Genomic DNA, 17665 nt, shown 5'->3' with positions numbered 1-17665 from the left:
GAATTTACAAGATCCCGGGGGCCTAGTACATTTACTTTTGTTGAAATTGAAACAGAAACCCCTCTTCCCTGTATTGCCGGCGGGTCTCGGATAATCGTCGGTACCCGTACCCGACCGAAAGGGCGTCCCCCCATTTTGGCGGGAGGACTCACCAACAGTACTCCCCACCAACGGCACTTTCAACATCCCCGACTCTTTCATTTTATTCCATGTCAAAGAATCGTAACAGTCCCAGGTTAAACTTTTGTTATGCTCCATCGCTTTCCTGAAAAGGTTGTCATAACAGAACCATTGGTTACCTTGGTGCGATGTCGAGTACCCCATAATTCGTGACTGATATACTGGAAATTCAGGGAGCAATTCAGGCCTACGTTCCCCCAAAATTGACGTAAAAATTCCCCAAGCATTACCCCAGTTGCCAATATTCTCATTCACTATAAAGGCGGCCATTTTGGCGCGCCAAACACTCGGATGCATCAGATCCTTTTGACCCTTAACAGTTTCGACCTCATAATGATCAACGAGCAGGGAGAAAATGTTTACGTATTCCCCCGCCCAAATCTTTTCCTTTATTGCCAAAGGAACATGTTGCCCCAATTTTTCTCTACGAGAGGGTGTTGACTCATCCCTTGCGATCGGCAATGGCCGCTTACCTGCACCGGACGCTACTTCCGCCCCTCGTGGCTTGTCTATCACCGCATCCGGCGCGGGCACCTTGGCTGTATCACGTTTCTCGCGCAACTGTTTCATGAGTGCTTGCGCTTCGGCAGCCGTGGCGCCCTCGCTACTGTCCCCCAACCACGCTGCTAACTGTGCCGCCAACTCGGGAGGCATATCCTCAGCGGATGTCGGGGTGACTACGACAGGAATCGGATTCCCTTCCTGCGGTACCGGGGCCGGTACCGGGGCTGGCGGCTCGAGCGGGGAACAGGGAACCGGGACGTCTCCCCCGACCGGCCCCCTTCTCGGCCTCTTAGGCCTCCCTCCGGCCGGTGGACGCCCCGATCCCTCCTCACCGTCTCGCCCCGCCAACTGCTTCTTTATCTCGGACATTTCCTTCATGAGAACCCGAACCATCTGGTCAGTCGACATTCTCTTCGCGCCTTTCTTGGGCATCTTTCAAACGAAGTATCTAGAAGACAAAAAGAAAGATTAAAACGCTCAAAATTGGCTCTTCGTTCTGTCCCGAGCTCACGTGCAGCGAGGAGGTGCAGCTTCAGAGCACAAGAACAAGAGGATGTCTTCTGGTCTTGCGTCCCTTTTTATCCGTCTTCAGGGCGGGCGTATACCCGCCCCTGCCTGCCCCGAGGGCGTGGCTGGCTGCGTCAGTGTCTAGGCCAGCCCACTCTAGGGCGGGAACAGGCGCGCCCCAGCTACGCCGCTTCGGGCATACCAGCCGAGACGCGCCTCCCGCCCAAAAATGGCTTCCCGGGGGGATCGAGGCACTCAGCCATACGTTCGGGGGGACCAAGTTGGTCGCCCCTTTCCACATATGCGGTCTGTATAATATAACTATGCGATCTTGCAGAAGAAAGGTTTTTGGCAAGTGTCACTAATAAAACAGCCAGATTAGGGCTCTCCTACGGATAAAAAAACAGCTATTAATCACTGAAAACCGTACCAGCTCCCATTCTCAATAATTCATATTTCCTGGCCTTGCTTTTTTTTTCAAGACATAATGTATTCCCTTATTTAAAGATAAAGATGAGTAGAAGTATTTAAATGAACAAAAATGTTATCCTAACACTAACATTTTTACAGTTATTTCTTTTCGCTCTTCGCTGTGGTGTGTTTCTCTTGAGGTTGAAGCTTCTTTCACGACGTCCTAGCTCAATTTTCAAAGCCCGGCCTTGAGCGATTTTCTGGCAGAGGTGCCCTTGACTCTCACTGTTTACAAACGCATTACTCAGTATTCGGTGCACAAAAAAAATCCAATTCAGGGGAGTCTGTCAAGTCCTACATAGCTAGAGGGGCCATAGCAAATACAAGTGAGTGGCTGTAAAATGAAATATATTCCGACGGTAAGGTTTCATTTTCAGCTCCCATACAGTCAATGACACAACTGTACAGTTCAGGGCTTTACCACAATCACCTGAAAGGATATTGTGATATCAGACCGGTGCCTAATTTGAGCCGGCGGTTTCCTGTGCTCAACACCGACACTTCATCGTCAACACACCTTTCATGACCACCAGTTAAGGACACATTCATTTATGGTAAGCACGGGGAGATTACGTGATTTGCCCAGAATCACAGGATGTTGAGCCGACGACAAGACTAGAACTTGGTTCCCATCTCCGAAGTCGACAGCTCTGGCCGTTACACCACATCATCTTCCCACTTTCATAGTCAATGGTTGGTTCTGTTTTAGGCGGCGCTAATAGGAGAAATGGGCTGGTGGCAGCTACCTCCTGACGAGAGCAAAAGCACAATAAACCACTGTATTAGACCTATGTTTGAACACAAACCTATGACTTCTCAGACGCAGTAGCAGCCTGCGTATGTAAGCAGGGGGGTGGTAGCGGGGTTAAAGTGGCAAACGACGGAATAGAGAATGTAAAATTAACCACGCTTAACTGCATGGGCCACCACTGCTCGCATGCCTGGTCTTTAGAAGGACAATGGGCCATATGTAGGTAAATACTATTTACTGATTCTAAAATAACGAATTTGACTGATTCGGTATTTCAGAATCAGTAAATGGTATGTAGGTATTGATTTGGTAAATTTTTCCAAATCGGTAAAATTTGGTAATTACCGATTCGGTATTTACCGATTCGGTAATTCCCATTCATTCCTATGGGCCTGGAGACCCATAGGAATGAATGGGAATTACCGATTCGGTAAATACTGAATCGGTAATAGGGGGAAGACTTACAAGGATGGCAGGGTGTAACATTGACACCCTGTTGCACCCCTGAATAGCGCATGGGTGCACATGTTGCACACATACATGCCCTTAGGGCATGTATGCCTGCCACATGGCACTTTAGGAAAAGCACAAATTTGCTTTTTCAAAGGTTTTCGACTAAAAGTTGGTGGTAAATACTGAATCCTTAACTCAGAAATACACTCAACTTGAGTGCTCCCTACATTAAGGATTCGGTAATTTACCTAATCGGCATTTTAAGGAATCAGTAATTTACTGATTCCTTAAATGACCGATTCGGTAAATTACTGACTCCTTAAATTTGGCCCCTACATCTCAAATGCCCAATACCTGTCGGCAACGGCCAAAATTCGGTAATTTCGGCCGTTACCGACCGGTATTAGGCTACCTACATCTGGCTCAATATGAGCAATCGGAAGCATGTACACAGATCCTTCTCAAAGTTTGTGAATGTAGCTGGAATCACACACACTTCACAATCTTCATCAGCACACACGTGAAACTTGAATAAGAGTGCAATGGCCATACCTATGAGGGAGTACACTTCTCCATTATATTCATTGGTATACCAATAAACTTTAAAAACAAAATCATCTAGAAATGGTGACAGTGATGGAGGGAAATTATGGTTAATATGAATAATTTGTGAAGTGTCCACATTCATTGGTAATTCCATCTTGAAGAGTTAACAGTTTGCAGTTTGATGCATCTCAGTAATAGCACATAATTCTGTTGTACTCGTATACTCTGTCCAGAGCATCCACTAAACCACAACGGCCTCAACAGCAGGAGTGCACATTCACACTTGCCCATAATCCCACCAAAATCCAATAACCACAACCCCACGCCATCCTCTCGCAGGTCACTTTCCAGCCTACTCCTGGCAGGGTTTGGGGGTGGCAGAATCCTGCAATCATGAAACCATATACCAATCTTCATATGATAAAATATATCACGGGAACAGCACCCTTCATGTACCAAACACCCCCCCTCGACTCCCCCAATTACTCCCAAAGCACATCAGGACACATGGCAGCAGGTTCTAGCGGAAATTCTGGTCTCCACATGACCTTCGACTAAATCACAGGACACAAAACAGGACAGTTTGTGTCAACACAAAAAAAACCATCATAGCCACCCTCCCTAAGCAACCATTCAAACAAGCATTCATGTTGAAGAAGAATGAAGCTCAATTTATCCTAGAGGTAGATCCAATAGGTGTACCAACCATACCAATAAAACAACAAAATCGTTAGACAAGAAAGACTACTTCAAAAGGTGGTCACTGCTGATCCATCAGGAAAACCTCTTTGAAGAAAAACCCGGAGAACACTTGGTTATGTTACACAGATTTGTAGAGTGCACTATCAACAGGAGGGCATCCTTGAGCTCAGCAGGTGTGAGTCTAGCTACACCTAAGGCCTAGTAGGCCAACTCTAAAAACCAGGTCTTCAGATTCTTCTGGAATTCAAGAGGTGAGGAGGAGACTCGTTTCGAGCGGCAGGTCATTCCATACTTTAGGAGCGATGTAGGAGAAGGCTCGACCACCTGATTTTCTGTATGCCTGGCAATTGTGCAAGGAGTCAAGACAAGCAGAATTGTCTTGAAGGTTTTTGAAAGCAGATGGGATTGTTAAGGTATGCTGGGCGAGTGTAATGTGACCAGGAGGTGCAGGACGCTATTCTAGCTTCTGATTGGGAGCCATTTGAAAATCTTTAGACAGTTTGTTTTCATCCAGTGGATGATTACAGTCATGCTGGCATTGAATTTGATCCAGGTACTAGGAGTCTAGTTTGTGAAGGAGAGAATGACTTGTGCGTATTTGGCACAGGAGCACCAGACAGCATACTTTAGGCCTTCTAAAGTCATCTTCCCCCGATTCTTGGAAGCTAAAACAGTCAGAAATTCTCAAAGTTGAATGTAGAGTGTCACAGGGCTCTGCGCTGAGCCCCATGCTCTTCAATATTTATGTCAAACAATTTCTCCGACATTATTGATGGCATTGCTTCACCAAGGTGTCGTATGCGGACGACATCCAAATCGTTCTCCATGTCTCCAGATATTAATTCCACCTCCAGGAGACTTAACACATGTCTAGAACAGGTGGCCAATTGAATCGTGGCAAGTTGCCTAAAGCTACATGGAGTAAAAATGGAGGTGTGGGTGGGGGGCAATAACCCATCGCTTTGGGGTCAAAGCACATGGCCTCCTTGTTTAGGTGGTTCTCCCACTCCCAAAGACGAGAAAAAAGAACTTAGGAGTCATACTAGACAAAGATTTGACAATGAAATCCCAAGCCAAGAAGATAGCGGGCACCTGTTTTGGCCTGCTTAGATCCCTGAGAAAGATGCTCAGAAGGCTACAACTGGAGTATTGTAGGATGGTTGTTCAAGGATTGATACTTTCACACCACGATTACAAATGGGCAGTTCAGCCTATGTAATAAAGAAATTACAGGATATACAAAATGCGGCAGCACAATAGGCTCTCGAACAACTGCATTGGTTTCCCATAAAGAGAAGCACAGAATTGAAGGCCCTATGCAATCCACACAAGCTGAAATATGCATCATAGGCTGCCTGAACAACAACACCTTATTACCTTCCATACAGCCACAAGAGGGGGTGGTAGAACATTTGTCTTCCTCACTGACAAGTTATGGAATTTCCATCCGGTGCAGTTCAGGTCCAATAACAATTTGTTAAGCTTTTGGAAACAACTAAAACACATATTTTTAGCTAATCTTTAAGGGCCCGATGTAGGTGTCCATTTACCGACCGGTAACGGCCGATTTCGGCCGTTACCGACCGGTAAATGGACATTCCTGATGTAGGTGAGCCATTTTACCGATTCGGTAAATTTACCGAATCTGTAAATTTACCAAATCGGTAAAATTCCAAATCGGTATTTTTACCGATTCGGTAATTTCCTGATGTAGGTGGGACTCTTCTGAGTCCCACAGGCCAGTCAGATTCGGTATTTTACCATCCAATCCTATTGGATGGTAAAATACCGAATACAGGTGTGCATGCACATGTGTGCATGCACACCAGTGCCATGTGACACACAGACATGCCCTTAGGGCATGTCTGTGTGCCACATGGCACACGTGCCTGAATTCAGGGTGCTAGAGGGTGTCAAAGTGACACCCCCTGCACCCTTGCAAAATTCGGTATTTACCGATTTGGTAAATACCGAATCGGTAATGCCCATTGATTCTTATGGGCTTCAATGCCCATAGGAATCAATTGGCATTACCGATTCTGTATTTACCGAATCGGTAAATACCGATTCCTTCCGATTCGGTAATTTTTAAAATCAAATTACCTACATCTGCCCTTCTCTTTTTTACCACTTCTAAAATACCGATTCGGTATGAATCGGTATTTATGAAGTGGTAAAAAAGATTTACCTACATCGGGCCCGAAGTCTTATATTTTATTTTTTTGAGATTTAGAAACTGTTGAAGACTTTTAGATACTTCAATGAGAACCCCTGGCAGTTATTAGGTCTGTCAGTGCCGGGAAGCCAGTTTCTGGGTATATGTTTGCGCTTTATAAATACATTTCTCAGCTCATTATCTACGATACAATTGAGGGTAAATCAGAAATGGCTCCCTCCGAACTATGCCCACTGCTTTTTCAACCCCAGAAGTGTAGTAATCATCCACCAACTCACCACCATCCTCAAAGCATCCATCGCCACAGCCACCTTTACTGACGCTTGTAAAAACGGAAAGGTCAGACCTCTCCTCAAGAGATCCTCTACAGACCGCAGTGATCTCCAGAACTACTGACCTATCTTGTTTCTCCAATTTCCAGAGACAGTACTAGAGAAGGCCATCCACCTCCAACTCAACAAACATCTAGAAAGGAAAAACCTGCTAGATCCCTCGCAAACCAGTTTCAGAACCAGCCATAGTACCGAAACTACCCTGATCGCCATGACAGTTGACAATCACACCCTACTAGACAGAGGAGAATCATCTGCCCTGATCCTCCTTGACCTCTCCACAGCCTTCGACACCAACTCCCACCACACACTCATCACAAGACTGCACCAGATTGGAATCAAAGAAGACACTCTCAGATGGATGGCATCTTTCCTCACAGGACGCATGCAAAAATCAGTTTCCCCTTTCACCTCGCAACCCAAGAACACCATCTGCAGCTTCCCTCAAGATTCATCACTCAATCCCACTCTCTTAAACATCTACATGGTGCCACAAGCCAAGATCATCAGAACCCATGACATCAACATCCTATCCCATGCTGATGACATGAAGCTTGTCTTCTCGCTCTCAACTGACCCTACCACAATGAAGAACAACTTTCACAACTAAATGAAGAATTTCCAATCCTGGTTGAAGGACAACTGTGTCAAGCTCAAAACCAAAGTGCTGATCCTTGGCAGCCAAGTCTCTATATCTGGAATTACATCTGGTGGCCAGTGAAACTCGGACTCACCCCTTCACCGAAAGACCAAATCTGCAACCTCAGCATCACCCTGGACAGCAAACTCTCCATGAAACGACAGATCCATGCCGTCTCCCCAGCCTGCTTCCACACTTTCCGCATGCTCCGCAAAATATTCAAATGGCTCCCCACAAGTACCAGAAAAACAGTCACCAGCCGCCTGGACTAAGGCGAGCCACTCTACGCAGATACCACCAGCGGACTCATGAGAAGACTCCAGACGATACAGAACGATACAGCCAGACTGATCCTCAACATGCCCAAAAGGACCCACATCACCCAGCACCAGAGAAACCTCAACTCGTTCCCCATCCAGAAAGATGCCAATTCAAACTGCTGACTCATGCCTACAAAGCCCTCCACGAACAAGGACAGCACCTCAACTGCCACCAACCATTCAGGAACCTCCACTGTGCCCACCTCACCCTCGCATCCGCTGCCGCCCCACCAGAGGTAACTCCTTTACCCACCTTGCCACCAAGTCCAAGACCCCCCCTCTCCACCTCTGAACTTCACCCTCTCTGACAGACTTAAGAAGAAGCTAAAGACCTGGTTCTTCTAGTGAACCATAAGCCTAGCACCCATATACCCTCACGGGTGATAAGCCGTACTTTACAAGAACCAAGTGACTGGTTGATTAATACCTCAACATGGCCATTAGCAATGTCATATTTAATTCAAATTAAGTCATTCCCTTCAATATGCTTATTATCTCTTGCCAGTAACAGTGTGTCTCATGGCATACACACACCAAGGGTAGCACATATGTGTTTTGTTAATCCTAAACACTAACTTTACTTTACGTTTAGATATCTTCCTCCATCAATTGCCTTCATGTATTTTATATAAGATTAGGATGTTGTTCCGGTGTTCGACTCAATTTCAAGTTCCTTGATGTCTTAATTTTCCTGAACATAGAAAAGCTTGGTCCCTGAAAAGAAAAGCCTGGACATATAGCTGGGGGAGATGCAGGTTGGCCCTCCCAGTGGTGAATAGTGAGGAAACTACTGAAGATCTGATTTCCCTATATTCATGATCAAAGCAATAAATATTGTTTGCAACTGGGCGAAGGTTATCTAGGTAATATATTACTTGATGTACTCATTATGCTAAGAGACAAATGTGCATCCTCGAGTTCCTCTATAGCCAGACTCCACATATGACGCTGCAAACTGCTGTTTTCCAATGAGAACGCCACATCCTCTGAACGGTGGAAGGGCTGCACGGACTCCGTTTTAGTTAAATCATCAAGTCAATTGCCCAGACCTTGTTCTCTGTTAGGAATTTTAAAGCCCATGTTTTAAACAAACTTTACCATTTCTTTTTTTTTTATTATTTGGGTTAAAGCAGCACATCTTTAACTGGGGAGCGATGGTTGTCTTCTGTGGATGTATAATTATATAAGTCCATAAATGCACAAACCGAGTTCATGACAACTATGGTCTTGTAATCTGTACAGTATACTAGGGAATGCAACGACCTTAAGCTGGTAGAAAACTTTCCAATAAAAGTAGACATATATGTTGTTTCAGTAGAAAGAATTTGGCATAATTGTGCATATACTTACCTACGGTAACATCCACCACCTTGCTGTCTTGGTGTCCATGGTCATTATATACACGACACTGGTATACTCCTTGATCATCCTTTGCAACATAAGCAATCTGTGTACATATAACATAAAATGGCGTGTTTTATAGGGAAATACGACAAACACATATACAGATGTTATTTAGATCATAATAAATGTTAATAAACCTGAACAGCAGGTTTAAAGGCATGTACTACATTAGAAATGGAATGCATTCATAAAACACTGCGAAATATATATGCATTTAAAGATTTGTAGCTCCTTACAGCCTCTCTGGTCTTCATGAAGAAACAATCATTTAGAATAGGAGAGAAGGCCATGATGGTAGAGAGAGTATTCATTAGGCAGAAGTTTCTATTTTTGTTGAATTGAGCATAAGAAAGCAAAGGGGCATTCGGTGTTGGGTAACACTAACACAGGCTGACATTTTAGATTGGAAAAGAGTTGATAAGATGGGGGAAGGAAGAGAGAACTTGTGTGACTATTAATTGTTTGAGGAAAGGACCTCACAGGCTTACCCCACTATTTGTTAGATTTAGTACTGGTTTAAAGATTCTGAACACCGGGGCGCCGATGTCCAGTGTAAGTGCTCTGACACTTAAAGAATAGGTGCAATTGGCTAATATCGGACTGACATAATTAACTTACCTGTAAATCTCAGTGTATGGTACTCTGTGGACCCAGAGACTAAGTTAAATGTCACCAGTGGACTCTAGTGCTTATTGTGCCAACACTAAAGTCACAAGTGAAAACCAGTGCTTAGTTTGTGAAAGAAAGAGTGTGGGTGTCTGAAGGCCTGCTTAAAAGACGGTGGCCAATGCAATTAAACATGGGCAAGCCACATACCAAGGCTAGTAGTCTTTAATACACAACTAGACCCGCCTTGAACCTTTGTCTCACTCATGCATGTCCCTGCTTTCTGTTTGTGACGCTTTTGCCATCTTTTTCTTCCTCGGTCTTTCAGATCTGTGTGTTTTCCCTCTCTTCCACTGACAAAGTATCTCATGTGGAAAAATAAGAGCCTGTATCCAAAAATAAGGGTTAGTGCCTCCCACCAGCAACCACCAGCTCAAATTAAATACTGGTGAAAACCTATCTCTATGCCTTACACTACAGCCTAGCTGTGTAGCTTTTTCTCTGCAAATTCGACCAAGCAAAATAAACCTTTTGCCAGACCCCAACCTGTCGTTTTGATACTTTTAATTCCCCCCGAAGTAGGCCCTAAATGCGCCTGGTGTGCTTGGTACTTAAAAAGATGGACATGTGTTCTTAAGCTTTACATGTTCTGACATTTAAAAATGTCCAAAGTTGTTTTTCACTGTAGCAAGGCTGGCTCTTCAATAAAAAAGCACTGGGTTGACATTATAACACCGTAGAATGTATAACTTCTGTTTGGGAACAACTAGATCCATTATCTTAGTTCTTAAATTAATAGGTATTTAAAATCCAGTTTGATGGTAAAGTTAGATTTTAAATTACTATTTTGGAAATACCACTTTTAGAAAGTTGGCATTTCCCTGCCTAAGACCTCTAGAAGCCCTTTCTGAGATAGTCTCCAACTGTCACAAGGCAGCATGCTGGGAGATATGAAATGCATTCAGGAAAGGGAACACCAGGGCCTGGACGTCCTGACAGGATGTCCTGGGGTATGCGGCCACCAACTGTATAGGTTTCAGAGGGGCAGCCACTGTCACAGGCAGATGTAACCCTGCCCCTGCCATTTACTAAGTAGACAGATTGGCTCCATGCCCAGTCGGGGGGCAGGACTTAACTAAAATTACTTTTACAGAGGCAATTCCTCTTTTCCCTAGACACCTCTCAGGGGTGTGCCCATAGCTCTGACCCATGAAAGAAAAATTCTGACATCTTGGATTTGATCAGACATGCACTGTGGAATTGTTTAGTGCCAATCCCACAGGAAATGATATAAAAGTGGGTGAGGTTGACCCTGGCAACTTTTCCCTTATTGTTAAGGAGTCACCGCCAACCATGAGCTAGTGGCACCCCTTACTACCTTTCTCAGAACACTGCTGGACCTGTGAAAAACAGAAGGAGGACTGCACCTGCTGAACTCAGAATTGAGCCTGCTGCTGTTCTTGTGGAGGGAAGCCTAAGCCCTAGACCTTCTCCCACTTGAACCCTGGGCAGACGAGTGGACTCAACGAGCTACTGCATGAGGCCTGCAACAAAGAAGAGTCTAGCTGACCAGTACTAACTGGATTTGCCCTGGACCCTGCTGGTGACCTTTGGGAGATTGAGTCTGACATCACCAAATGGTGGCTAAAAGGTCCTAGACCATTAGCTGGTGTTAGAGTGAACTCTCATCCCCTCAAGATTGCAAAAGTGAACACGTTGACCTTTTTTTTTCTAACTGCTTAATAAAAGAAGCAGAGGCTACCAGAGGACCGCCGCCAAATAGCAGCTGCCAACCTTGCATCCATTGGTGGTTTGCTCTGCTGAGACTAGTTCAACTTCCAGCAAAGTTGCTAAGCCCCAATGTGGGGGACTTCACCATAATTTATGCTGAGCAGCACCCCGCCGTCGTTAAGCCTTCCTCTGGAGTCAGCCAACCCCCGCCCACAGACAAGAAAATTCCCTCAGAAAAAAAAGTCTACTCAGTAGGTAAGCTTTTCACTGGGAAGAACCTGGTCCCTGTACCCAACCCATGTTCTATCGAGGTCAGCCTTAAATTTGGACTTTGACTCGGTTTACCGTGACCAGATACCCCCTGGTTTCCCTGATCCAATTTTTGTCATTTTGGTACAACTTATTCTAATTTTAAAAACTGAAGTGGGATTTTTCTTGTGTTTGTTTTCGACTTAATAACTGATTTTGTACTGATAAATGATTTATAATTGTTTCCATTGAAGTAAGCCCTTATTGCTCTGTACTACAGTTACCACGAAATGAATTGAATAGAGTAACCTAAATGGACCTGTTACAGAATAAACATAACATATGTATTTGTAAAACCCAAGCTAGGGTCTCAAGGTGCTAAATAACAGATTTTTATTGTTACCCCACTCACTGGTACTCATTTTATCGACCTCCGGTAGATGAAAGGGTGAGTGGACCCACAGGAATTGAACCTGTGACCTAAAGGGCGAACACAGGCCCCTACAGCGGATGCATTAGTCCATTAAGCCACCAGACCCAGCTTAGTGACAATAATAATTGGCGAGGTCACACAAAAACCCGAATTAATAATCCAATTTCTCTTATTTGCATCACAGTATGTCTCTAGGAAAGGTGATCTACAGGGTTAAAAGGAGCAGTCCAAATACACAGCGTTAAGTGACATGAGAAAAGGTGGCCAGCAAATAAAAAAAAAAGATCACTTTACCAGGTAGATGAGAAAAATTCAACAGTCTTACTCATGATGCTAAAAGCGAATGATGTGAGCAATATTGGGAGGTCGTCTGTATTTGAGGGCAGGTAGGATTATGATACAGAAGAGATGGTTACTGTTAGAAATGGGGTCTCTAGTTGGCAGGTTATTACCCTGATCCTGACAGATGATTTTCAGATGACGCAGCTTGCAACGTGACCGCCATCATAGTAACGAGCACCGCCCTCGCCGCAAACCGGATCTCACAGACGCCGCTCGACGACTGCCACAGAGATGCTGCCTGCACCACGACAAGAGGCACTGCATGCTGCCACCAGCCCACACCGCCACAGTCGGCCAGGATCAAATGTACTGTTTACAAGTTTTCTGACACCGACGCTGGTCCGCACTGAAGCGGTTGACCAAAACTGCTGGATTTGGTTGTTTTCAGCACCGCGGTAACACCTGGTGGAGCTACAGACTTCAAGGAACTTAATTATAAAGGTTAGTCTTGCTATATAAAACTTTATAAATACATAAATAAAGTGCATATTCTGACCACTGAACCACTGAAGCAAGACCACTGACTCATTGTCAGTGAAATTGCTCTCCCACCCTCGCAGCTCCACCATTAAGTGAGGTGCCCCTGCCCCTGCACTCTTGAGTGTTAGTGATCGAGGCCCTCCTCCACCAGCAGGTTTCCCTGCGCCTCATCCCTGGTGGTCCAGTGGACCTCTGTCTCCTTTCTCTCATTCTGCTCCTTCACTCGTTTTTTTACCCTTTCTATCTTTCACCCTTCTGCACCTTTCTGCATCTCTGCTCTTTTGTGCCTTCTTTCTGCCCATTTTCCCTTTCTCTCCCTCTGCTCCTTCACTCGTTTTCACTCGTTTTTCTACCCTTTCTATCTTTCACCTTTCTGCATCTTTGCTCTTTCTTGCCTTATTTCTGCCCATTTTCCCTTTCTCTCCCTCTGCTCCTTAACTCGTTTTCACTCGTTTTTCTACCTTTTCCATCTTTTACCTTTCTGCCCTTTTCTGCATCTCTGCTCTTTTGTTTTTATTTCTGCTTATTTTCCCTTTTTTCTTTACCCCTTCTTTCCTCCCTTTACCTTTTCCCACCGCTGCTGCCCCCGCGCCCCCCCCCCCAGCGCGACCGGCCCAATCCAGCTCCTCTCCCCGCTCCCAGCTGTCCAGCCCTCCCTGACCCCTACTTAAAGGAGGCCACTGCGCGGGCTTGCCGCTGGTGCACCGAAGGCGCGTCAAAGGCAAGCACGTCTGCGCCCATCCGCGACCCGTCCGCGACCAGCACTAGGAACCCTGGACCTCCGCCCCACCAACGCTACGACCCAGCAGCACTCCACGCACTCAACCAAGGCTGCAACAACAACTGCAAGCTAGCATCACCAGCCGACACCCATGGACCCTTCAGCTGTCACCGCTGCCGGCACACCTGCAGCACCGCCAAGAACACGGATCCAGCACAACCCGCCCACAAGAACACAACCGAACCGAAGATCCTGCAATGCATCCTCCTCAACGTCCGATCCCTCCTCAAACACGCCACAGAAATCTGGGACCTCCTCGACAGCACCACCCCGGACGTAGCATTCTTCACCGAAACCTGGACCAACGCTACCTCAGGACCGGACATCGCCATCGCCATCCCCCAAGGATACAAGATCTACAGGAAGGACCGCCCCACCCACCCAGGAGGAGGAATCGCCATCGTCCACAAATCCAGCCTCCGCCTGAGCACACTCCCTGACGAGTCCACAGAACTGATGGAACATTTTCACTTCAAGATACTGGCCAGCCCCACTGCCGCCCTCCAAGGAACCCTCATCTACCGACCCCCTGGACCCCGCGGACCCTTCGCCAACTCAATCACGGACATTATCTCCCCGCAGGCCATTGCATCCACCAACTACACCCTGCTGGGAGACCTCAACTTCCACCTCGACAATCAACTAGACCCCAACACCACATGCCTCCTGGACCACCTCCACAACATTGGACTCTGCCAGATCGTGACCGAGCCCACGCACTCAGCAGGACACACCCTCGATCCCCTCTTCACTACATGAAACTCCATCACCTTCAGCCACACCACCGAACTCCCATGGACCGACCATCGTTGCGTCCACTTCACCTTCAGAACACCCACCATCCACAGACACCAGCACCTGCTTCCACAAAGAAACTGGACCAAAATCACAGACGACCAGCTCATCTCCTCACTCAACAACTCCACCCCAACCATCGCGGAAAACGATGACCCCAACACCGCAGCCCGAATCCTGCATAGATGGATCTCGGACAGCACCAACAACATAGCCCCCCTCAAGAAAAACAACAATACCCATGCCAAGAAAGCCAGATGGTTTACCACCGAACTTCGAGAGTCCAGGCGCACATGCCGCCGCCTCAAAAAGGCCTGGAGAAACACCAAACCACAGAAGCCCACAACAACTTCAGAGCCGCCACCAACGCTCACCATCAACTCATCAGAGAAACAAGGAAAAAAGCGATTGAAGACAGAATCTCCACCCACGCACACAACAGCAAGGAACTCTTCAGCATCATCAAGGAGTTCGCCCAACCCACCAGCGAGTCTACCGACATCCCTCCCTCACAAGACCTCTGCGACAAACTCAGCACCTTTTTCCACCACAAAATCAGGAGCATCTACGACAACTTCGACGAAGACAAACAACACACTGAACCCTCACCAACCACCCCAGACACCCGGAAACCAGCGATTGATGACTGGACAGCCCTCACCACCAAAGACACACTGAAGACAACAAAGTCAATCCACTCAGGGGCCCCCACCGACCCCTGCCCCCACCACATCTTCAACAGAGCCGCTGACACCATCGCACCCATGCTCTGCCACACCATCAACCGCTCCCTGGCGACCGCCTCGTTCCCCGACGACTGGAAACACGCCAAGGTCAACCCCCTCCTGAAGAAACCCTCAGCAGACCCCAAGGACCTCAAAAACTACAGACCCATCTCCCTGCTCCCCTTCCCAGCGAAAGTCATCGAGAAAGCCATCAACAGCCAACTCGCCACATTCATTGAAGAACACAGCATCCTCGACTCCTCCCATTCCGGCTTCAGAAAAAAACCACAGTACGGAAACCGCCCTCCTCGCCGCAACAGACGTCATCCGCACCCTGCTGGACAAAGGAGAAACAGTAGCCCTCATCCTCCTAGACCTATCAGCAGCGTTCGACACAGTCTCCCACCGCACCCTAATACGCAGATTCTACGAAGCAGGAATCCAGGACGAGGCCCTCGACTGGAACTGCTCCTTCCTCTCCGGCAGGACGCAACGAGTCAGACTCCCCCCTTTCCTCTCAGACACCACACCTACCACCTGTGGAGTCCCCCAGGGCTCCTCCCTCAGCCCGACGCTCTTCAACGTCTACATGGCTTCACTTGCCCCCATCGTCAGAACCTACAGACTCAACATCGTGTCATACGCAGACGACACCCAGCTCATCCTCTCCCTATCCAACGAGCCCAACACCGCCAGACGCAACTTTCGAGATGTAAATGTTTTGCGATTTATATAGCGCACGTATCACCCGAAGGCATCAAGTCGCTTGCCTTGGGAACCCATCCTGGCTTTTTCCCTGTGAGATAACCCCTACTGGGCATCCCCAGGGTGAAAGCCAGGCATGCCGCAGCGGGTGGGCCTCCGTAGTGGAGATTAAGCAACTATTGCTCAGAGTTGCAGCGTGGGACCCCATGATTAGAATCGGCACTGAGGCGAGAATTATCGAGTCCGTGGACATTTTGGGCTCAGGACCCTGCCGCGTCGGGAATTGAACCCTGGTCCCGGGCCAGACCTCTGCATCAGGGTCTGCCGCTCTAATCAGCGAGCCACATTCCTCCACAGATGGCATGGAAGCAGTCGCCAAATGGATGAAAAACAGCTGCCTACAACTAAACACCAACAAAACAGAAGTACTCATCATGGGCCCAAACCCCCCAAACCCCAATGCCTGGAGCGACACCTGGTGGCCCACCGCCCTCGAAACCCGCCAACCCCCACAGACCACGCAGGCAACCTGGGAATCATCCTGGACTCCGAGCTCAAAATGGACCGCCAGATCAACTCTGTCTCATCTTCCTGCTTCCACACCCTCCGCCTCCTTCGTAAGACCTTCGAATGGATCCTCCTCGAACATCGAAAGACAGTCACTCACGCCCTGGTCACCAGCAGACTCGACTACGGCAACGCACTCTACGCCGGAATAAACAAAAACCTCATCCGCAAGCTCCAGAACGCCGCCGCAAGACTGGTCCTGCCAAAACACTGCCACATCACCCAGGACCTGCGCACACTCCACTGGCTCCCCGTCGAGGCGAGAATCACCTTTAAGATGCTCACCCAAGCACACAAGGCCCTCCACGGCACCGGACCAGCATACCTGAACAGCCGACTCAAATTCCACGCACCCCAAAGGACCCTACGATCAGCCCAGCTCTCCTACGCCGAGGTCCACCGCACCAGAAAGACCAGATCGGGAGGCCGCTCCTTCTCCTTCCTCGCGGCCAAAGCATGGAACACCCTTCCGCTCCACCTCAGACAGACAACATCGCTCCCCATCTTCGCAAGAAACCTCAAAACCTGGCTCTTCGACAGACCCCCTCCTTGATGGAATGGAACCTGCACCCCCCCCACCCCTAGCGCCTTGAGACCCTTACGGGTGAGTAGTTGTGCTTTAACAAACTCCTGATTGATTGATTGATTGATTATTGTATGTTGGATTTTTATGATTTTGGTCTTTGTTTCATAAGATAAATATTGGTTATTTTTCTAAAACTGGTGTGGTTTCCTTTTGTAGTGTTTTCACTGTATACTTTTGGTTATGTGCAAATGGCTTACACACTGCCTCTGAGATAAGCCTGGCACCATCACCAGCAACTCGGGGGTCCGCGTGACTTTCAGATGAATCAGTCACGCTGAGCTGATGATTCCTATGCGACTATTTCTGCAAGGGAGTCTCAACCGCCAAGGAGTCAGGCAGGTATGCTCGCTGTTTGGATGTACAACTGAAGCAGAACAGGAGATGCCAAGTGTAATTACACAGGGTGGTGATGTGGGACATGTGTATCCTCTTTTAATTTAATTCTGATTGATGTAAAAAGTTACTTTAACGGCGCCCCTGCTAGGGTATTATTTCGGATACTACCAGTCCCATAATGCATTGAGGATGATCAACATGCGGATTGTAGAAATAAAAGAGGGATGCTGGTTAGTGCCTGTGTGGCTGTCATTTTCACTTCCTGCCCATGATGAAGGGCGATCTCTGCCGCCGGCGCGCAAGCTGCGCGCGCCCACTGCGCGTGTGCATTAGGTGGTCCCTA

The 17665-nt window shown here is 47.4% G+C and overlaps 1 protein-coding gene across 2 annotated transcripts in view; it reads right to left on the bottom strand.

The window, feature by feature from the left end:
* MALT1 (MALT1 paracaspase) overlaps positions 1–17665 on the bottom strand; it is a 619135-nt gene that overhangs the window by 225881 nt on the left and 375589 nt on the right. For both annotated transcript variants that reach the window (XM_086960480.1, XM_086960479.1), the window contains exon 6: positions 8933–9029. In XM_086960480.1, coding sequence (XP_086816606.1) covers positions 8933–9029 — 97 coding nt within the window. The remainder of the gene's footprint in view (positions 1–8932; positions 9030–17665) is intronic.

This window comes from Lissotriton vulgaris, chromosome 3_1 (assembly GCF_964263255.1).
Source record: "Lissotriton vulgaris chromosome 3_1, aLisVul1.2, whole genome shotgun sequence".
Lineage (NCBI taxonomy): Eukaryota > Metazoa > Chordata > Amphibia > Caudata > Salamandridae > Lissotriton > Lissotriton vulgaris.
The sequence above is the reverse complement of the archived record's forward strand: the minus strand, read 5'-3'. Positions and strand labels throughout refer to the sequence as shown.